At 50.8% G+C, this 16,105-nt stretch overlaps 1 protein-coding gene across 1 annotated transcript in view; it reads left to right on the top strand.

The window, feature by feature from the left end:
* The window catches only part of ADISSP (adipose secreted signaling protein), a 127,931-nt gene that overhangs the window by 48,583 nt on the left and 63,243 nt on the right, over positions 1 to 16,105 (top strand). The window contains exon 4 of the mRNA XM_067533594.1: positions 3,691 to 3,833. Within this exon, the coding sequence (XP_067389695.1) occupies positions 3,691 to 3,833 (143 nt within the window). The remainder of the gene's footprint in view (positions 1 to 3,690; positions 3,834 to 16,105) is intronic.

The raw sequence follows: 16,105 nt of genomic DNA, 5'->3' as shown, positions 1-16,105 counted from the left end.
CGCGGGTGAGGGGTCCAAGGAGGGAGGGGCAGTTTCCCATCTCTCCGCAAGAAGGACTCAAACCATCCTAGTGCCTTCCCCCGGCCCTGCCACCTGCTGCAGAGGGGCCCGGGGAGATGAGAATAGATGTCCGACCCCTGGCCGCGGACAGGAGATCAGCGTCAGAGCCACTGCCCCGCCCTGGATCCAGCTTGGGCCAGGTCTCACTACGGGTGTCCAGCTATTAGATGGGCTTGTAGTTGGCCCATGGCTGCTTCTCTGTGAGCTCGCTCAGGGACGGGGGGTTTGACGCTGGGTGGTTGTTGGCTGGAGCCAATGTGCCCAGGGCGGGTTCTTCACAGATGGTCTGGCTCGTGCGTGTTGGAAGGAGGAAGGGACGATTCCTGCCCTGAACGAGGCGATGGCTGGTCCAGCCGGGAGGAGCCCCCAATGTCTCGTGACTCTCACCAGCCGGCAGGGGCAGGGCTTGATGCACAGTGCTTGGGTGGAGCATCCTCAGGAAGTTCTGGACATTGTGAAGGAGCGAGCGCATGGAGCTCTGGGCATGCAGGGGGCTGGTGGTGGGTGGGGGCAGGCGGGTGGATCCAGGCTGCTAGAGAGGCCTTCCCGAACGGGCGTGATTGTGCCGGAGTCCCACAGGATTGGGGGGGCTCTGGAACCACTCGGGGTGAAGCCAGGCAGGACTCTAGAAATCGGGGTCTCCCCCCAGAGCCCCTCGCACCAGTGCAGCCACCTCCTGGATCTGGTCATGGCACGTTCAGCACCCCTGCTCCTCCGTGAGCCCCCCTGGATGGGATGCCTGGGGAGCCCTTACACGACCTCAGAGGGTCCAGGCCCCCTGCCTGCAGTCAGAAGCGATTCACAGCCAGCGTGGAAATGAGAAGGGTGGATGAGCTCTGTTCGCACCGGAATCAGAAAGTTACAGCAACGGCCAGCTGGGGAAGTTGCAGAGCCTCATTCTCGGGCTCCGCTCCCTCGGATCTGGCAGTGGAGCTGGCATCGGTCTTCGTTGAGGTTGCCATGTGCTGCCTGCTTCTTACGTATGCCTGTGGAGTGTACGGCCATTTAATGCCTGGCGCTTGGTTTTTTATGCCTGTTCTGCTCTTTCCTTGACCCGTTCCCCCCCTTGGACTGTGATGGGCGGAGTAGCGGGTCGTGCCATGGGGATGCTCTGAGCGGAGGAGTGGTTGGTTGGCCAGATGCCGTGGGAAAGGCAGATGCGTTCGCCCCTGTTGGCGCTGGGACTGGGCGGTGCTGGAGCCGTCAGTCCCTGGAGCCGTCTGCGGTGGGTATGCAGGAAGGTAAGCAGCAATAGTTGGGACAGTAGCACCAGGTAGGGTGGAGTCCCAGAAAGAAAATGGCAGGGAAGGCAGCAGGGAGCAGGATCCGGGTTCCTTCCCCGTAAGAGGCTTCCTTCCTGCGCATCAGCGTGCTCCCTCTTCGTGTCTCTACCTGCGGGCGTAGAGGCGTGAGTTTTTGTTTGCAGAATTCATCACCAGTGCTGGCGTCCTGGGGTGCCCAGATCCCTCGTCGGTGTCTGTCTGTGCAGCTCCGTTGAACCCCGGGAAGCTGGCCTGACTCAGGCCGGCGGGAGGTCTGGTCCTACGACCTCATGTCCTTTTGCAGTGAATGGCTCAGCTTGACGTTTTAATAACCCAACAAACACTTGCTTTTACAACTGGCTATTGCGCAGCTGGGCTTAATAGCGAGTGTGGGCTTTTGGGGGAGGCTGTTTCATTTGGCAGAAGCCCCGCTTTGGCGAATGCAGCCCACAGCGTAAAGCGCAGATGGATTAGCCACGAACAACACTGACAGAGCTGCGGGGGGGCTCTGCCTTTCGAGGGCTTTGTTACTCTCTTTGTAGCGGGAGAACAATAGCGGCCAACGTCCTTTCAGGAACGCAGGTTTCCAGGGAAAAGGGCTGCTTTTAAGAGACTCTTCTGCGTGTGTCACAGTTTCCTCTTATGACGGTCAGACTTTAGCCTTCCTGCCTGTTTTGGTTTTAAAGCGAGACCTAAGACGACTCATGGATTTTAAGGCTAGGAGGGATCATTCTGACCATCTCGTCTGACCTGCATGGAGCAGGCCAGAGAGCGTCCCCCAGGGATTTCGACAGTGGAGGGAATTATTCTTTGCTACTCCTTGTCTGTTGCCGTCACATCCCACCCGATGAGAGCTATATTGTAAGCTCTTTGGGGGCTGGGACTAACTCCTCTGTTACTTACCTGTACAGCACCGAGCACAGGGGAATCCTGATCTTTGACTAGTGTTCCCTGGGTGCTACTGTAATAGAAATAAGTGAACGCTGCGGAGCCCGGTAACTTGTGGTTCAGCTAGAAAATACCTTCTGGAGAGACAGCCAATCTCCATGTAATGACACCAGGTGACGGTGAATTAACCACATCCTCTTGGTTACCTAAGGAGTGGTTCCATCACGCCAGAGAACAAAATGGCATGGACTGGTGGATTACTTGGCTTTGTGTACACTTGCAACGTCCCACGTTGCACTGATCGGCCGGGCCCAGCTCTCCCCGTACTAGCGGTGCCGGGAGGGCTGGTATAAACAGGACACCCGCACTTTGACCACGGTGTTCTCTAGACCTGATCTGTGCGGTGTGAAGCAGTGCAGTGGTCATTACAGTAGTGCCCTGCTCACATGGGTATGGGTGCAGCCTTGTTGTACTGCCTTCAGTGGGTCGATATGGGGCAATCGCCCCTGAGCTGGGTGCATAAAACCCTGAACTAAGGAGCTGGGTCTTGGACAAACCAGTGACTGTCTCTGCCCATAGCCAAGCCATTGCCGCTCTCCTGGGCAGGATCTGCAGAGGCTGCATGCCAAGGAGCAGGGAAGGGTGAGAGTGGAGGAGAGTCCTTCTTTGTGTGCCCGTGGTGAGATCCTCCTCTTCTGCTGGGCGCCTCCAGAAGGAGAGAGATGCAGGAAGCTGTGGGCAAACTGGAGGAAGTTCAGAGAAGAGCAAAAAAGGATCCAGCGGGCTGGAGGGATTCGCAAGGAGGGACTGAGAGCTAAATTTGCACAGCTGAGTTAAGCGGCGATTGAGAGCGGGCGACATAGCGTTGCGCCTAGCTCGTGTACCCAGGAAGGGCAGAGATTGCTCAGGATGGTCCCGGGACTTGGGGCTGGGGGATGGTGTCTAACTAGGGGTGATGGGAGAAAATCTGGGTTAAATATCAAGAATCCATTTCTGATGGTAAGTGGGGGGGGTGTTGTGTGGTCTGTGGTGCCTAAATGTAGGCACAAATTTAAGTGGCCTGATGATGGAGATGCGGAGCACCCACAATCCCTGCTGAAGTCGAGGGGAGTCGCAGCTGCTCAGTACCATGAATTAAAACCAGATCTTTTCTTTTTAGATGTCTAATTGTAGTGACCCAGTAAGGCTTGGTTCTAGTGCTTCGCTGGACTTGCGCTTGTGCATAGATTCTGCCAGGACTTGCAGGTCTCGGTGTAATTCTCCTAGCATGGCAGAGACGAGTCACACCCCTGTGTCCCACTACAAGCCCCATGATAATCTCCATCGGAGACTCCGGGGACAGGCGCCAAATGCTGAAAACGAGCCCGAGAGCCAAATCATTGCCTGGAGACTTGCTGCGATCTTTCCGCTGCTTCGTGGGCTGGGGATTGTGGAAGCCCCGCGGGGAACTAAATCACACTTGGGTCTTCTCCCCTTGCAGGCACCAAGCCTAAAGTGGGTGGTGTCCGCTTCGCCGCCAGCGATCCCGCGGAAGGCGCGCACACCCATGTGCACTTCGACGAGAAGCTCCATGACTCTGTGGTCATGGTCACCCAGGAGAAAGATGGCAACTTCTTGGTCAAGGTAAGAGCTGGAGAAATCAAAGGAGGGCGGTAGGAGCCAAGAGGAAGATGATGATGATGTTGCTTGACGGGTTATGGGGGAGGTGTAATTTTGGCTCGTCTGTGGAAACTGTGACCGATGTCTGGCTGTGTCCTGTGTGCTGCTTGCTATAGACGTTAAACTCCAAAGCCTTTGCTGTGACCGGAGTTCGGGGCTCTGGTTTTGATTCATCTCTGGAGAATGAACTCCCTGCCTGATTCTCCTTCCAGCGGCACGTAGAGAACTGACCCTGCTGGAAGCTGACATAGCGGGAGCTAGCTAAATCGAGCCTTCGGATGGCCTTGAAGACAAAGCTGTGAAAGTAGCAGGTCCTCTTTATAGCTCAAGTGAATTACTGGTTTGGTTCCTTCTGTCCTTGAATCTTGGAGCACGTCCAAGTGAGGAACCAGTCGAGGTTTGTGCTGCAGCGTAATGGCGGCTTAAAGCCATTGTTGAATCAAGGCTTAGCCACAGCAAGAAGGATCTGCAGCTTTTATGCGCTTTCTCTCCCAGCCTTTGAATGTCTGAAGCTCGGCGCATGTCATCAACAGGCAGGGGTGGGAGCCTCTTCAGCTCCACAATAAAAAAACTGAAGGGGTTTCTCCCTAGGTTTTAGGGGCTGGGTCAACAAATGGCCTGTGAGCGGGCCTCCAGAATGACAGAAATTTGGCCACTTAAAAATGTTTTCATATAGCAACTTTCATCCAAAGACCTTGGCTCACTTTCAAACCAATCAGGAAGCTTGCCAACGTGCCGGTAAGGGAGATGGAAGTACTGTGGTGGTAACCGGGGCCCAGCAGATCTCCCCACTTGTGAGCCTAATGGGGGGAAAGTGGAGTGGGGAGGATAATTCTAGTGTCTTGCTTGACTGTCTCCTTCGTTTTTCTTCTTTTCAGACAGCTTGATTGACATGAGAAGTTGCCCAAATATTGTCAGTGTTCACATAATGATATACTGCGAACGAACAGGAGTAGGTGAAAAATAGACTGTCTGCTGTATTTATGGCGCATACAGTCTGGTGGCAAGATGCACTTTATCCTCACGCTATTTCTGCCGTCTCTCTCCTCTCTCTAAAGAAACCAGCAGCTTTTTTCTTTACTTGATTCGGAAAAGTCCTTTGTCCAATATCTTGAGGAAAACAATGCCCTATTATTATCGTAGTTCTTCGCAGTAGAAAACGCTTGTTCCTTGCAAAACCTGGCGGCTTTTGGTTCACAATTTTAATTTGCCTGGAGCGTCAGACTCTGAGCAGTGGTTGCTTCTCTGAGGGTGGAGCTGTCTGTGTATTTTGGTTTTTTTTCTAGTGTTGAGGTAATCTGTTTGGGTTTAATTTCTGTTCAGGGATGTATAATAGGCTGGCTTGTTCCATTGCTTCATCTGCCCTTGCCAGGAGCCATATACAGCCTCTCTAGGGCTGGCTCAGGGTTTAGGTTGCATGTGATGGTTCTGGGGCAGGAGAGGAATATGCAGGTGCATGCTTTGTGTCTGGCTGGCAGTTCTCTGGCTTAGGCAGTGTAGAGGAAGGAGGTTGTTCCTCTGTTTGGCAGAGGCGACACCAACGTCTGAATGTTCGTTCTCACATCCTGGTTGAACAGATGGGCTGTGTGGCAGTAGCCAGGAGCGTTGCGCAAAGATCGGCTTGCAGGAACAACAAGTGAATATGCAGAATAGGGAGGAAGCTCTGTCTGGTGGTTAGATCGTGGAATGAAGGGGGGGGGCTAGACCTGGATCTTTCCCCAAGTCACTTCGCCTTCTGTGCCTCCATCTGTAAAATGGCAGAGAAGAGCTGCAGAAATGATCTCAGGGTGACTTGCTCACGGTGTGTCCTTGCCTTCCCGGGGGGAAATGACCAGGTATTAAAGGGCTCTTTAATCTAGTGCAGAAAGTCAGGACAAGAACCAGTGGCTATAAGTCAAAGCCAGACCCTGTCAAATCATCTTTAACAGGGAGGGTGAGTAACCATTTGTGCAAACTACCCAGGGAAGTGATGGAGTCTCCATCTCTGGAGTCTTCAGATCTTGACTGGCTGCCTTTCTGGAAGATGGTTTAGTCAGCTACAAGTGACTGGATTCATTGCAGGGTAATTGGTTGAAATTCTCTAGCCTGTGCCGTAGAGCAGGCCAGACTGGATGCTCAGTGGTCCCTTCTGGCCTTGGAATCTGTGAATCTGGGACAGCAACTTTTTTTTGTGTGAAGAGCAGTGAGTCTTTCCGACTGAAGGCACTAGGCGTGCGAGTGTGTGTAACATCAAGTTTTGCGTTTTGTCCTGTTTGTTCTCTCTCTCTCTCTCTCTGACATTTATTGCTGGACTTTCCTCCCATCCAGCAGAACTCATTGAATAATACCCTCAAAGGGTCTTGTCAATAACTCCGACCCACTGATAACATGATCAGGGTTTGCTTGATTTGTTTGGTTCCATCTCTGCGGGTACTGTCCCAAGCCAATGGTGAGCTGACTGTGGATGAAATTCACCCCAGCTAAAGAGGCAGCGCATAGGTCTATCTGTTGGATCTCTGCTCAAAGGATCAGTGTCACGTTGACGTAAAGCTAATGTCATTCTGGGCGTGGTCTGTGTTGACGTCATAAACTCTTGTTTTGATTGGAGTCTTAAATGTCTCTTTCTCCTCCTCCTCCTCCTGATCAACCTCATAAGACGCCATATGGCCCTCTAGGCATTTCAGGTTCTTTTTAGAGGTCTGTGCTGTGGGCGAGAATGCGACCCTGTCGTTGGTCTGATGTTAATCATTTTGTGGGGCTGGGGTGTGGAGTGGACAGGACAGGTCTGTTGAACACAGTAGGTCTGAGCCTGTGACCCTGTGTCTCTCCATGTTCCTGGTAAAAGGCCTGTGTGCATTTACTGTAACGAGTGAGACAGGCATGCATTTAGCAAGGTCATGCGTTCTCCCCCTGCCCGTGCTCTGAGCGGCACTAGTTTTAACCAGAGCCCCGATCGAATCGAATGCCCTTTTAATATCTAGAGAGCAGATAAACGTTCTTCCGCTGGCATGTGTTTACACGCAGATTTGCTCAGCGCTGCGAGTGATTGAACGCAGGATGCTTGCTGCCTTTGCCAGCACAGCCTCTGCATTACCGGCTCTTATTAACTCATTGCTTTGCAGAGTGGATTGAGGGTAGCGAAGCGCTGGGTAGAACGTACTTGTTTAGCCCGGCTTTCCACGGAGCGCTAGCCCCGTGGAGTTGTTCTGGATTTGCGTACTGTTGGAGCAGACTTTGGTCCCTGAGAGCGTGGGCTTGGGAGTTCCCAGCGTGTCTCTGATTTTTGTGTCGATTTATTTATGGCAGGGCCTGCTTTGTGCTCCGGGCTTTGCGAGCACTCCAAGTGATGCTCACAGCACAAGGACAGACGGACGAGTAGACAGAAGTGAGGGGAAAGGGAACAACAGCGCTCAATGTACATGCAAGTCACCGTGATTCTCTGTAGGCAGCATGGCAGCCATGGGGCTTCAAGAGGGACGTAAATGTGGATAGGGTCGGCCTTGTGGGCGGCCGCATGGGGCAGAGGGGTGAGAGAAGGCGTGGAGGTGATTGTGGGAGAAGCTGAGAAGGATGGCAGAGCGGAGGGGGGAAGGGAAGGGCACAACGCCTGACAAGTGATGGTGGGGCAGAGTCGTGCAGTGGTTTGTCTTTGTTCCACCTTGAGTTAGATGAGCCAGGCAGGGATCTGAGCACATCTGCAGCCCTTCGGACGTGGCGTGCTATTTTAGTTACATATGTGATGTGAATTGCTGGTGTGGGGCGGAGGCTTTTCAATATGCTTCCTAGCCCTGGGGCGTGAGTGCAGAGGAGAGGTGCCTCCAGCATGCCCCACCTTGGACGACAGCCACATGCCGCCGTCCTGTGCTGTGTCTCGGGTCCCCTTTGCAGACGCCCATGCCGTTCCCCAGCTCTCTCTGCGCTGGGCTGCCCATCGCTGTAGTACCTGAGCACCTTCCTCTGAAAAGAGCTGGGCAATAAGGGAGTCCCTTGAGGGCGAGCTGAGCTGAGCCCGTTTCATTTCAGGGGAACGTTGGAGGTTTCCAAACTTGGCTTCGTTTCACATTGGAGCGAAACCAAAACCTTCCCAGCTCTGTTGTGAAAACGGGATTGTGACTGTTCATTTTTGCACTGAAACCTGAGCCTTTCATTCAGGAAGGGTTGTGAGTGTGTATGTTTGTACCACACTGGCTGGGAAGGTGGCAGACCCAGGTTCAAATCCCTGCTCTGCCTGAGGCCGGTCAGACTTTGTTTCATCCCAGATCACTCTGAATCAGGCAGAGTAGTGACTTGAACCCGGGTTTCCCGCTTCCTAGGCTGGCGCTCTAACCACTAGGCTAGCACATGCAGTCTCTCTTGCCTTCCCTCCAGTGATGACTTTGTCAAAACTGATATGTCACCGCAAAATGTTTTGGCTTCCACAGAACAGCCCGTTATGGTGACATTCCATTTAGCTGAAATGTTCCTGCCAGCTCTGCCTATGGGCTCCGTGGGGTCTCTGGCTCGTCTCCTTGTGGGGCTGGGGAGGTCATGGTGCTCCATTCCTCTATGGACTGATCTGTCTCAAGCCAAAGGCAAGAGCGTTTCTGCACTGTGAAGGGAAGCATCCGAGGCTCTTCACCCCGCCCGGTCGCTGCGGACGTGTCTGACATATGCGGGGGAGGATTTATGCCACGTTGCTCAAGGCAAACGGTCCTGTGTGGCTGACCATGCCTACGCTGTTAGTGCTTCGCTCTGTGTCTCATTAGACTAACTACCCGAGTTTCCAAGGCTTAGGATGCCAGAGCCATGGGCACTTGTGTGCGCAAATTGGGCGCTCGTGCGCGCAAATGGTCAGCTATATGTACAAATTGGGCTTGGGTGTCCCAGAATGGGCTGCCTGTCAGAGAGAGACCCCTCCTCCCCGCTGATCTCAGCCATGGCTGGGTGGCATGACAATTGCTGGAGTTGGAGCCCCCCCGCCGGCATGAGAGAGCGAGCTAATAGTGCCGGGCCAGCCAGGGGCACTCGGCTTTGCCAGTCTCTCCCTGTCCAACTGGATCCCTTAGACCCGTCTGATTTTTTTCAGCACAAGCTGGAAAAACTAGTCTCTTCTCCCAGCATTTTGGAGAGGGTTGGGGGGCTGGGATCAGCAGCAGGAGTGGATTGTTCCCCACCCCCCACTGGGGAAGTAGCTGTGTTTGATTTCGTTAAGTTGGCTTTGCATTTCTTCGTCTCACATATGCCAAAGTGCTTGAAATGCCTGATTGGTCTATAGTTGTGTGTATACATGAGGTGTGTCCTGTCGTCTACCCTCAGAAAACCCCACCTCATCCCTTTGGTTCCCATTTCAGCTCTTAACCAGAAGTGGCTGAAGTTTTTCATTCAAAGTGTGTTTCAGTGGAAAAAACGGCTTTTTATCATTACGGCCATTTCCCTGGGGAATGTCCAGGTTTTTTTCCCCTACAGTTTTTTGGGGGGCTGCCATTGCCCACAGGCTTCTCTCTGGCGGTGTCTAACAGAGTTACTCTGCACTATGCAGCTGTACCGGTGTGGCTATGTTGGCTGAGCTCTGTAGTGTAGACGCAGCGTGCTCTGCCGGAAGGAGCTTTTCTGTCCGTATCGTCCTCCCCTTTCTCCCCCAAGCCGTGGTAGCTAAACTGCCAGAAGCACTTTTCTGTCAGCGTAGCTGCGTCTATACTGGGGGTTTTGTTGACCTAGCTGCGTGTTGGAAGCCCATCCGTGGCCATAACCGACAGTACGGGGTCAGACAAAGGGTGCATCTATCCCAGTAGATTTGGTCACTTGCACATTTTGTCAACATTCAGTTGCTTTCCTTCATATTTTAACAGGACTCTTTTGCATTTGACTGTTTCTCACTGGCTCCTACCTGCACTTTATCAGCTTCTCTGCTTTTCTAGGCTATAGAGTTCCCCCTTTCATAAATGTCTCCTTCCGGGATGTCTCCGCCCAAACCCTGTGTGGCGTCTCCCCCTCGCAGTTGAAAAACTCCTCTACAAAGCTTTTAATTTTCCGAGCCAGCGATCTGGTGCCGGTTTGGTTTAGGAGGAGCCCGTCGTTCCCGTCTAGGCTCCTCCTTTCCCAAACATTTCCCTGGTTCCTAATAAACTTAATGCTCCTTCTCCCTACACCGTCGTCTCATCCATTCCTTGCAGCCCTGCATGCGGGACAGGAAGCAGCTCAGAGACTGCGACCATGGATCTCCTGGACTTGAATCTATTGCCTAGCAGCCTAAATTCGGCCTCCAGGACCTCTCTCCTACACTGGTACGCACACGTGCCACGACCACCGGCTCCTCCCCAGCAATGCCCAGTCTGTCTAGATGTCTTGTGAGATCTGCAACCTTTGCACCCGGCAGGCAGTTCACCCTGCGGTTCTCCTGGCCATCACAAACCCAACTATCTGTACTTCTAATCATCAGATCCCCCATTGCTATTACCTTGCTCTGCCTAGTAACTGGGGTTCCCTCCCCCGGAGGGATGGCATCATCTGGAAGGAGGGTCCCAACTATGGGGTTGTTCCCCTCCACTCCAGCCTGATGTTCTCCTTCCCCGAGACTTTCACCCTCCTCAACAGCACTGGGGGCAGGACCGCTCTCCTGTGTCCCTGCAAGGCTCCTCTGTCTACCTGTCCGTCTCCCTTCCATCCTCCCGTTCAGCCACTCTGGCCGCAAGAGCCCGCACTGTCTCTCCGAGAGCCATGAGCTGTGTGCATTGTGTGCATATGCAGCTGTGTGCATTGTGTGCATATGCAGCGGTGTGCATTGTATTCCCACATACACCATCTTCTCAGGAGGCAGGTCATCAAAAATGCAGCATTCGGTGCCCTAAACTGGATAGGCCCTACTCTGCCGCTGGACTTCTGCTTGTGTTGTTTTGACTCTCGCAGGGTTTGGTTTGGTTTGGTTTTTTGGGGGGTTATTTTTTAGGTTATTGGCCTAAATTTAGAGCATGTTTGTGGTGTTTCCATTGTAGCCTGATTTTATGGTTATTAATTTATTGAATAGGGTAATAGGTTTGCCAATTAATCTGATTAAAGGATCATGAGGTTCGTATCCTTAATCAGGCTTCAGGTGAGTTTTATAAGGACCCCGGATGCAACACAGGAAAAATTCCAGTGATAACCAATATTTGTGTAATTTCTTAAATTTATTAAGATAACATAAAATAATAAACAAATGACTGATATAGAGAAAATAAAATGAATAATCAAATGGATAATGGATTAATACAATCTTAAATGTAAAGACTTATTTGATAGATATATCTATGATATGCTTTAAACTAGTATACTCACACCCTTCCTGGACTTGGTTGAAAGAGATGTCTAATTTCTCAAGTTGGAGTTGAGTGGAATAAGCACTGCTTCAAAGCTAAGAGCTATAAGCTAAGACTAAAATTACAACATGACAACTTTAAGAATATAAAATAGAAGAATGAATCTTAACACTAAATAAAACTTCAAGCAGGGGTAGCTGACAGTCAACTGCCCCGATGAGCTGGATTTGATCTTTCTTATACCCCCAAGAATATGGATCCTCCTTCCAGGCCCATACTTGGCCTTTCCACCTCCAAACTTTTGGGGTACATCTAATCTATTGGCTGCTAGGTTCATACGTATTATTGACGTATCCACATCCTTTTCCAGGGGGTCTTTTATCTCACCTTTGTTATTTCTAGCTTTTTGTGGGTTCTGTGGTGTTCTTGTAAAGTTTCTTGGGGCGTAACCTGTGACAGCCCCTTCCCCTCTTTAATGTCTCTTGATTTGCCTAGGGTAAAGGTTCTGACCATATATGTCTTATCCTGTCATATATTAACACTTATCTAAGCCAAAGATTGAATTTATATATGCTAACGGTAGCTGACATCCAGGATGTGGCCTGGAAGGTACTTTTGCATTACAGCTGAATAAAATATCTAATTTTATTATTTAATCACACAATCATATCAAAATATATATGAAATTATCTCTAATAATAATGCAAGCAAGCAGGCTAGTTCTATAGGCTACACCATCTTCCTCACTCCCTCTCGAAACTGCCTCAGAAACCCGCCCGTCTGCTGCTCCTCTTCCATGCCCGATTACCTCTCACTCTTGGCTGAACTTTGGGACAAGTGGTGTTTCTCGTTGCACTTATTGGAGAAGGTTCTGGACCCCTTCCTCCTGCATGCACACAGATTCTGCCCCCTTTGAACAAATCCCCCTTTTGAAGGAAGACAGAAGCTTTGCTTGTGCAGTAGGAGAACACATTTGTGTCACGCTGGTGCCCACGCCATGGCTGATTACGTAGCATTCAGGAGACTGAAATGAAAACCAATTATCCAACTTTTGGCTAAATAATGGCCTGATTGCTGGTCTTGTTCTGTCTTGTATTATTGATGTCTCTCTCGTTAAGCATAAACTCAACAGGATGGAGAGTGAAAAACCACTGACTTTGTATTATTTCCTGCACGCCTTTTTATTTCTCTGCTTTTCTCTCCTTGTCTGAAAGACTAAATGGAAGGGTGTTTCATGTTGTTCTTCTGAATTTCCTCACAGGGCGTTTGATCTCTCCTAGCTTCGCTGGTCCTGTGGCTTAATGTTCTTTGCACTTGTCAGGCAAAGCCGTTTCAGATGCTGGCTGTCGCAGGCGGCACTGAACGGCAGAGCAGCCTCGCCTTGGTTTTAAAGACACTAATGTGCACGTTTGGGCCCATTCCTCGGCTGGTGTGGCATCCTGCCATGGACGTCCGTGGAACGACCCCGATTGACACCAGTTGTGGATCTGGCCCGTGGTTTATAATGGCATAGTTATTTCTGAACACAAACATGCACAGTTTGTTACACGCCACCCTGGGTGTGTTCTTGACAGTTGAAATGATCCATGTAAATGCAGGTGGATGGAGTCATCTGCTGCCTAATCTAGGTTTCTCCATCTTCTCCTCAGTCAGGTGCATCTCGTCCGGAGGCAGAATCAGCTCCAGGGAGATGGTCTCTAACTAGGGAGGGGCTGGAAGGTTCTTTATTAGGTAGATAAACACAGTTTGGGTAAACGCGGCTTGATGGCAGAAGGGGAGCAGAGCTGCCAGCACGCAGCGTTCTGAACGGGGTGGTATATTGAGCAGGGAAAGGAAGTGTCGAGTGGGGTCTGAGAGGCTGTCATTTGAAGTGAGGGGCCATCCAAAGGAAATACCCAGCGCAGCTTCCCTGCAGCGAGATCTACTGGGTAGTGAGAGCCTCTCTGAGGAAATGATGATCACGGATGTGTTTGCAAAGTGCCTTTAATCCAGAAGTGCTGCACAGGTAATCTGCCCCGACACTGGGAGACCGGGCATGGCAACGCCCACTACGTCCGCGTGTCCACTCAGTGCAGGGTGCCTCTCTTGTTGGAAACCGCAACCTGAGGAGGCAAAATGCAGTTTTGGTGGCTTGATTCTAGCTAGGACCGTGCAGCCAGCGCCTGGCCTTTGTGGATGGTTCTACGAAACCTTCCGCGACCACGGGAGGTCATTACCCCGCGGTTCTGTCCTCAGAAGCCCACACCTCTACTGGCATGTGCGAGGGCACTGAGTCAGCCCTGGGCTTTCAGGGAAAAGTATCTTCCACTTGGTCATCTGCGCACCTTTGTCTCCCAGCCAGTTAGTGACCCCTCCGAACCTTGCTTAGCTCCACGTCTGACATGGTCACCGCTCAGGATGCAGTGTCTGCATGGGATGGCATTGCCCTTCCCTGAGACCTTTTGAAGTAGGTTGGATAAAGCCCTGGAGAAATATACTTTAGGGAGCAGTTCTGCCCTGGGTGGGGGGTGGAATAGGTTTATTAGGTTTCTTCATCTCTAGATTGCTCTATGGCCCATCTGTTCCTTAAACTCACTTTGCCAGCGTGTGAGCGATGATCTGGTAGGAGAAGGAACCTGTCGAGTGTCATCTACCCCTTTTTCTTTCCTACACCATCCAGTCCGTGAGCATGCACTGCATCCCTTGGCTGGGTGACTCACTGATCAGGTGTTATGGGTCCCGCTCTGTGACTGACAGTGTCTGTGGCGCTAGGGAGCCCTGGCTCATAAACTCAAGCTGTTAGGAGCTCATGCTTTTAGCTGTGGATGTTCCTGCTTCAGTCCCTGGTGTCTCTGCCAGCACAGTGGCCATTGCACTTTCAGAACCGGTCATTTACAAGGACTGTTGAGGGTTTCCTTAGGGACAGCACCTTGATCTCCCTGTTCTCTAGGCTAAACATCATTTAACGCTGAGCCTCTCTTCATAAGGCGGGCAGAGGGCCTCACAGTATGTCTGTACTTTGCAAAAATGAATAGAAATGGGATAGACTAATGGAGTGAAATGACAAAATCACACGGTTTGTAGGAGGTAAGGTGGCTCCTGCATTAGCCCATCTGTTTGCAGCCTTAGTGGAAGGGTTGCGGACTCATGGGCATGGCGAAGGGATTAGCTGTGATCCTTCCTGGAGGGGGGCCTGAGAGACACTGATCTGCTAATGTGGGGAGTTTCCTGCCTCCCCACAGTGCTCCTGGTTCTTTGCTCAGAGGACATTGTTCTTTTTGGCTGCCTGGTAAGCTGGTGCAATTCACCGGTGTTTGGAAAGGCAAGTAACAGGTTTGTGGGTTGGTGTGGGTATCTATCAGCCCCCCAGACGAATATGGGCTCTCTTCACCTGAATGAATCAGAATAAGAGGTGATGGTGCAGCAACCTCCTTGCATCCAAGTGGGTAGGGAGGGGGAGAGCGAAGGGGATGTCAGGAGGATTTGTTACCTCCGTTATTGTTTCATTGCTGTAAGCAATCGAAGGCTGCCATGCAGCCAGGCAGATACGGTCTGAAGCCCGAGAGCCACGACTGTACAAAACCAATTTTCTTTTCTTACCTTTTGGCTTGGTTTTTTGACGTTCAGACCGATCGTCTAGTCAACAGGCAGTAGCGTAATTTTGGTTTTGACTTCAGTTCCATTGAGGAGAATGGGAGATGGCGACTGTTTGTGTCACAGGCAAAATTAATGAGGAACGCCCTCGTTTTCTCCTTGTTACCAGCCTTTGAAAACAAACAAACAAACAACAACCACCCCCACACCCCATCCCCTCCCACTCTGAACTTCAGGAGTATGACCGGTATTGGCGGCTCTGTTGATGTAGCATCAGTGCAGAGAGTGATCCAGGTTGTGCATTTCATTCCATCCTGCCACCCTCCCCCCTTATTTTGGGTTCTCTGGCCCCTGGATCCACCTCAGTCTCCTGTTTGCTCTTCTAATTTAAAACTCGTCACAGCTGCTGTGCTGCGGTGGCAAAGAATCTGCTCTCTGGGCTTTTCATGTCTATGGAGAACCTAAACCATAAAAAGTCCTTTTAAAAAGATGCTTTAATTACATCAAGTGGAACTGGAATAAAAGCTGAGCGGGTGACCCCTGCCTAGCAGAACAGGACAGCTGCGATCATTCATCTCTTAAACAAAACCAAAACCCGACACCTCTCCCCCACCAAAACCCAACCCTGGTCCTGCAAGATCTATACACTTTGACTCCTGCATCCATGCAGAGCCCTGTTGAGTGCACCCAAGTGGATCCAATTGCAGGATCGGAGTCTGTCCTATCCGATATCGCTTCATAGATTTTTTTAAGGCCAGAAGGCCTCTTTCAGTCATCGGCTCTGATCTCCACACAGGAAGCCAGAGAACCTCCCCCGGTGATTCCTGCATCTGGTTCATAAATTCAGGTTGATCTAGAACATGCTTGTTAGACATCCAATCTTTGTTTAAAGACCTCAGGCGCTGGAGAATCTACCACACGCCTTGGTAAGTTGTTCCAATGGTTAGTTGCCCTCACTGTTAAAATGTGCCCTATTTCCTGTCTGAACTGGTCTAGTTTCACCATCCAGCCATTGGCTGCTATTCTGCCTTTTTCTGCTACATTGAAGAGTCCTCTGCAATCAGAAACTTTCTCCCAGTGTCGGTACTAATAGACCATGATCCTGTCACCTCTTAACCTTCTCTTGGGCAAACGATATAGATTGAGTTTCTTAGGTCATCTCTATGAGAGATGCTTTCCAGAATCATTCTGGTAGCTCCTTTCTGAACATCTTCCAATTTTTCAGTGTCTTTTCTAAACCCTTTTGAAACGTTCATCTATCTGATTTTTCCATTTTTTTTTAAAGTAGCCAGTTTTAACTTCCACGTAAAAGAAATACATTATGAATTACTTGAAATGAGCGTATTGGAAATCATTTTCTTTTAAGGAACAGGTAAGTTTCTTGCTTGTATATGGTCTTTTTGTTCTATT

This window comes from Emydura macquarii, unplaced genomic scaffold (genome assembly GCF_026122565.2).
Source record: "Emydura macquarii macquarii isolate MOO-44397 ecotype Brisbane River unplaced genomic scaffold, CSIRO-AGI_Emac_v2 contig_3345, whole genome shotgun sequence".
In the NCBI taxonomy this organism is placed as follows: Eukaryota; Metazoa; Chordata; order Testudines; family Chelidae; genus Emydura; species Emydura macquarii.
The sequence above is the reverse complement of the archived record's forward strand: the minus strand, read 5'-3'. Positions and strand labels throughout refer to the sequence as shown.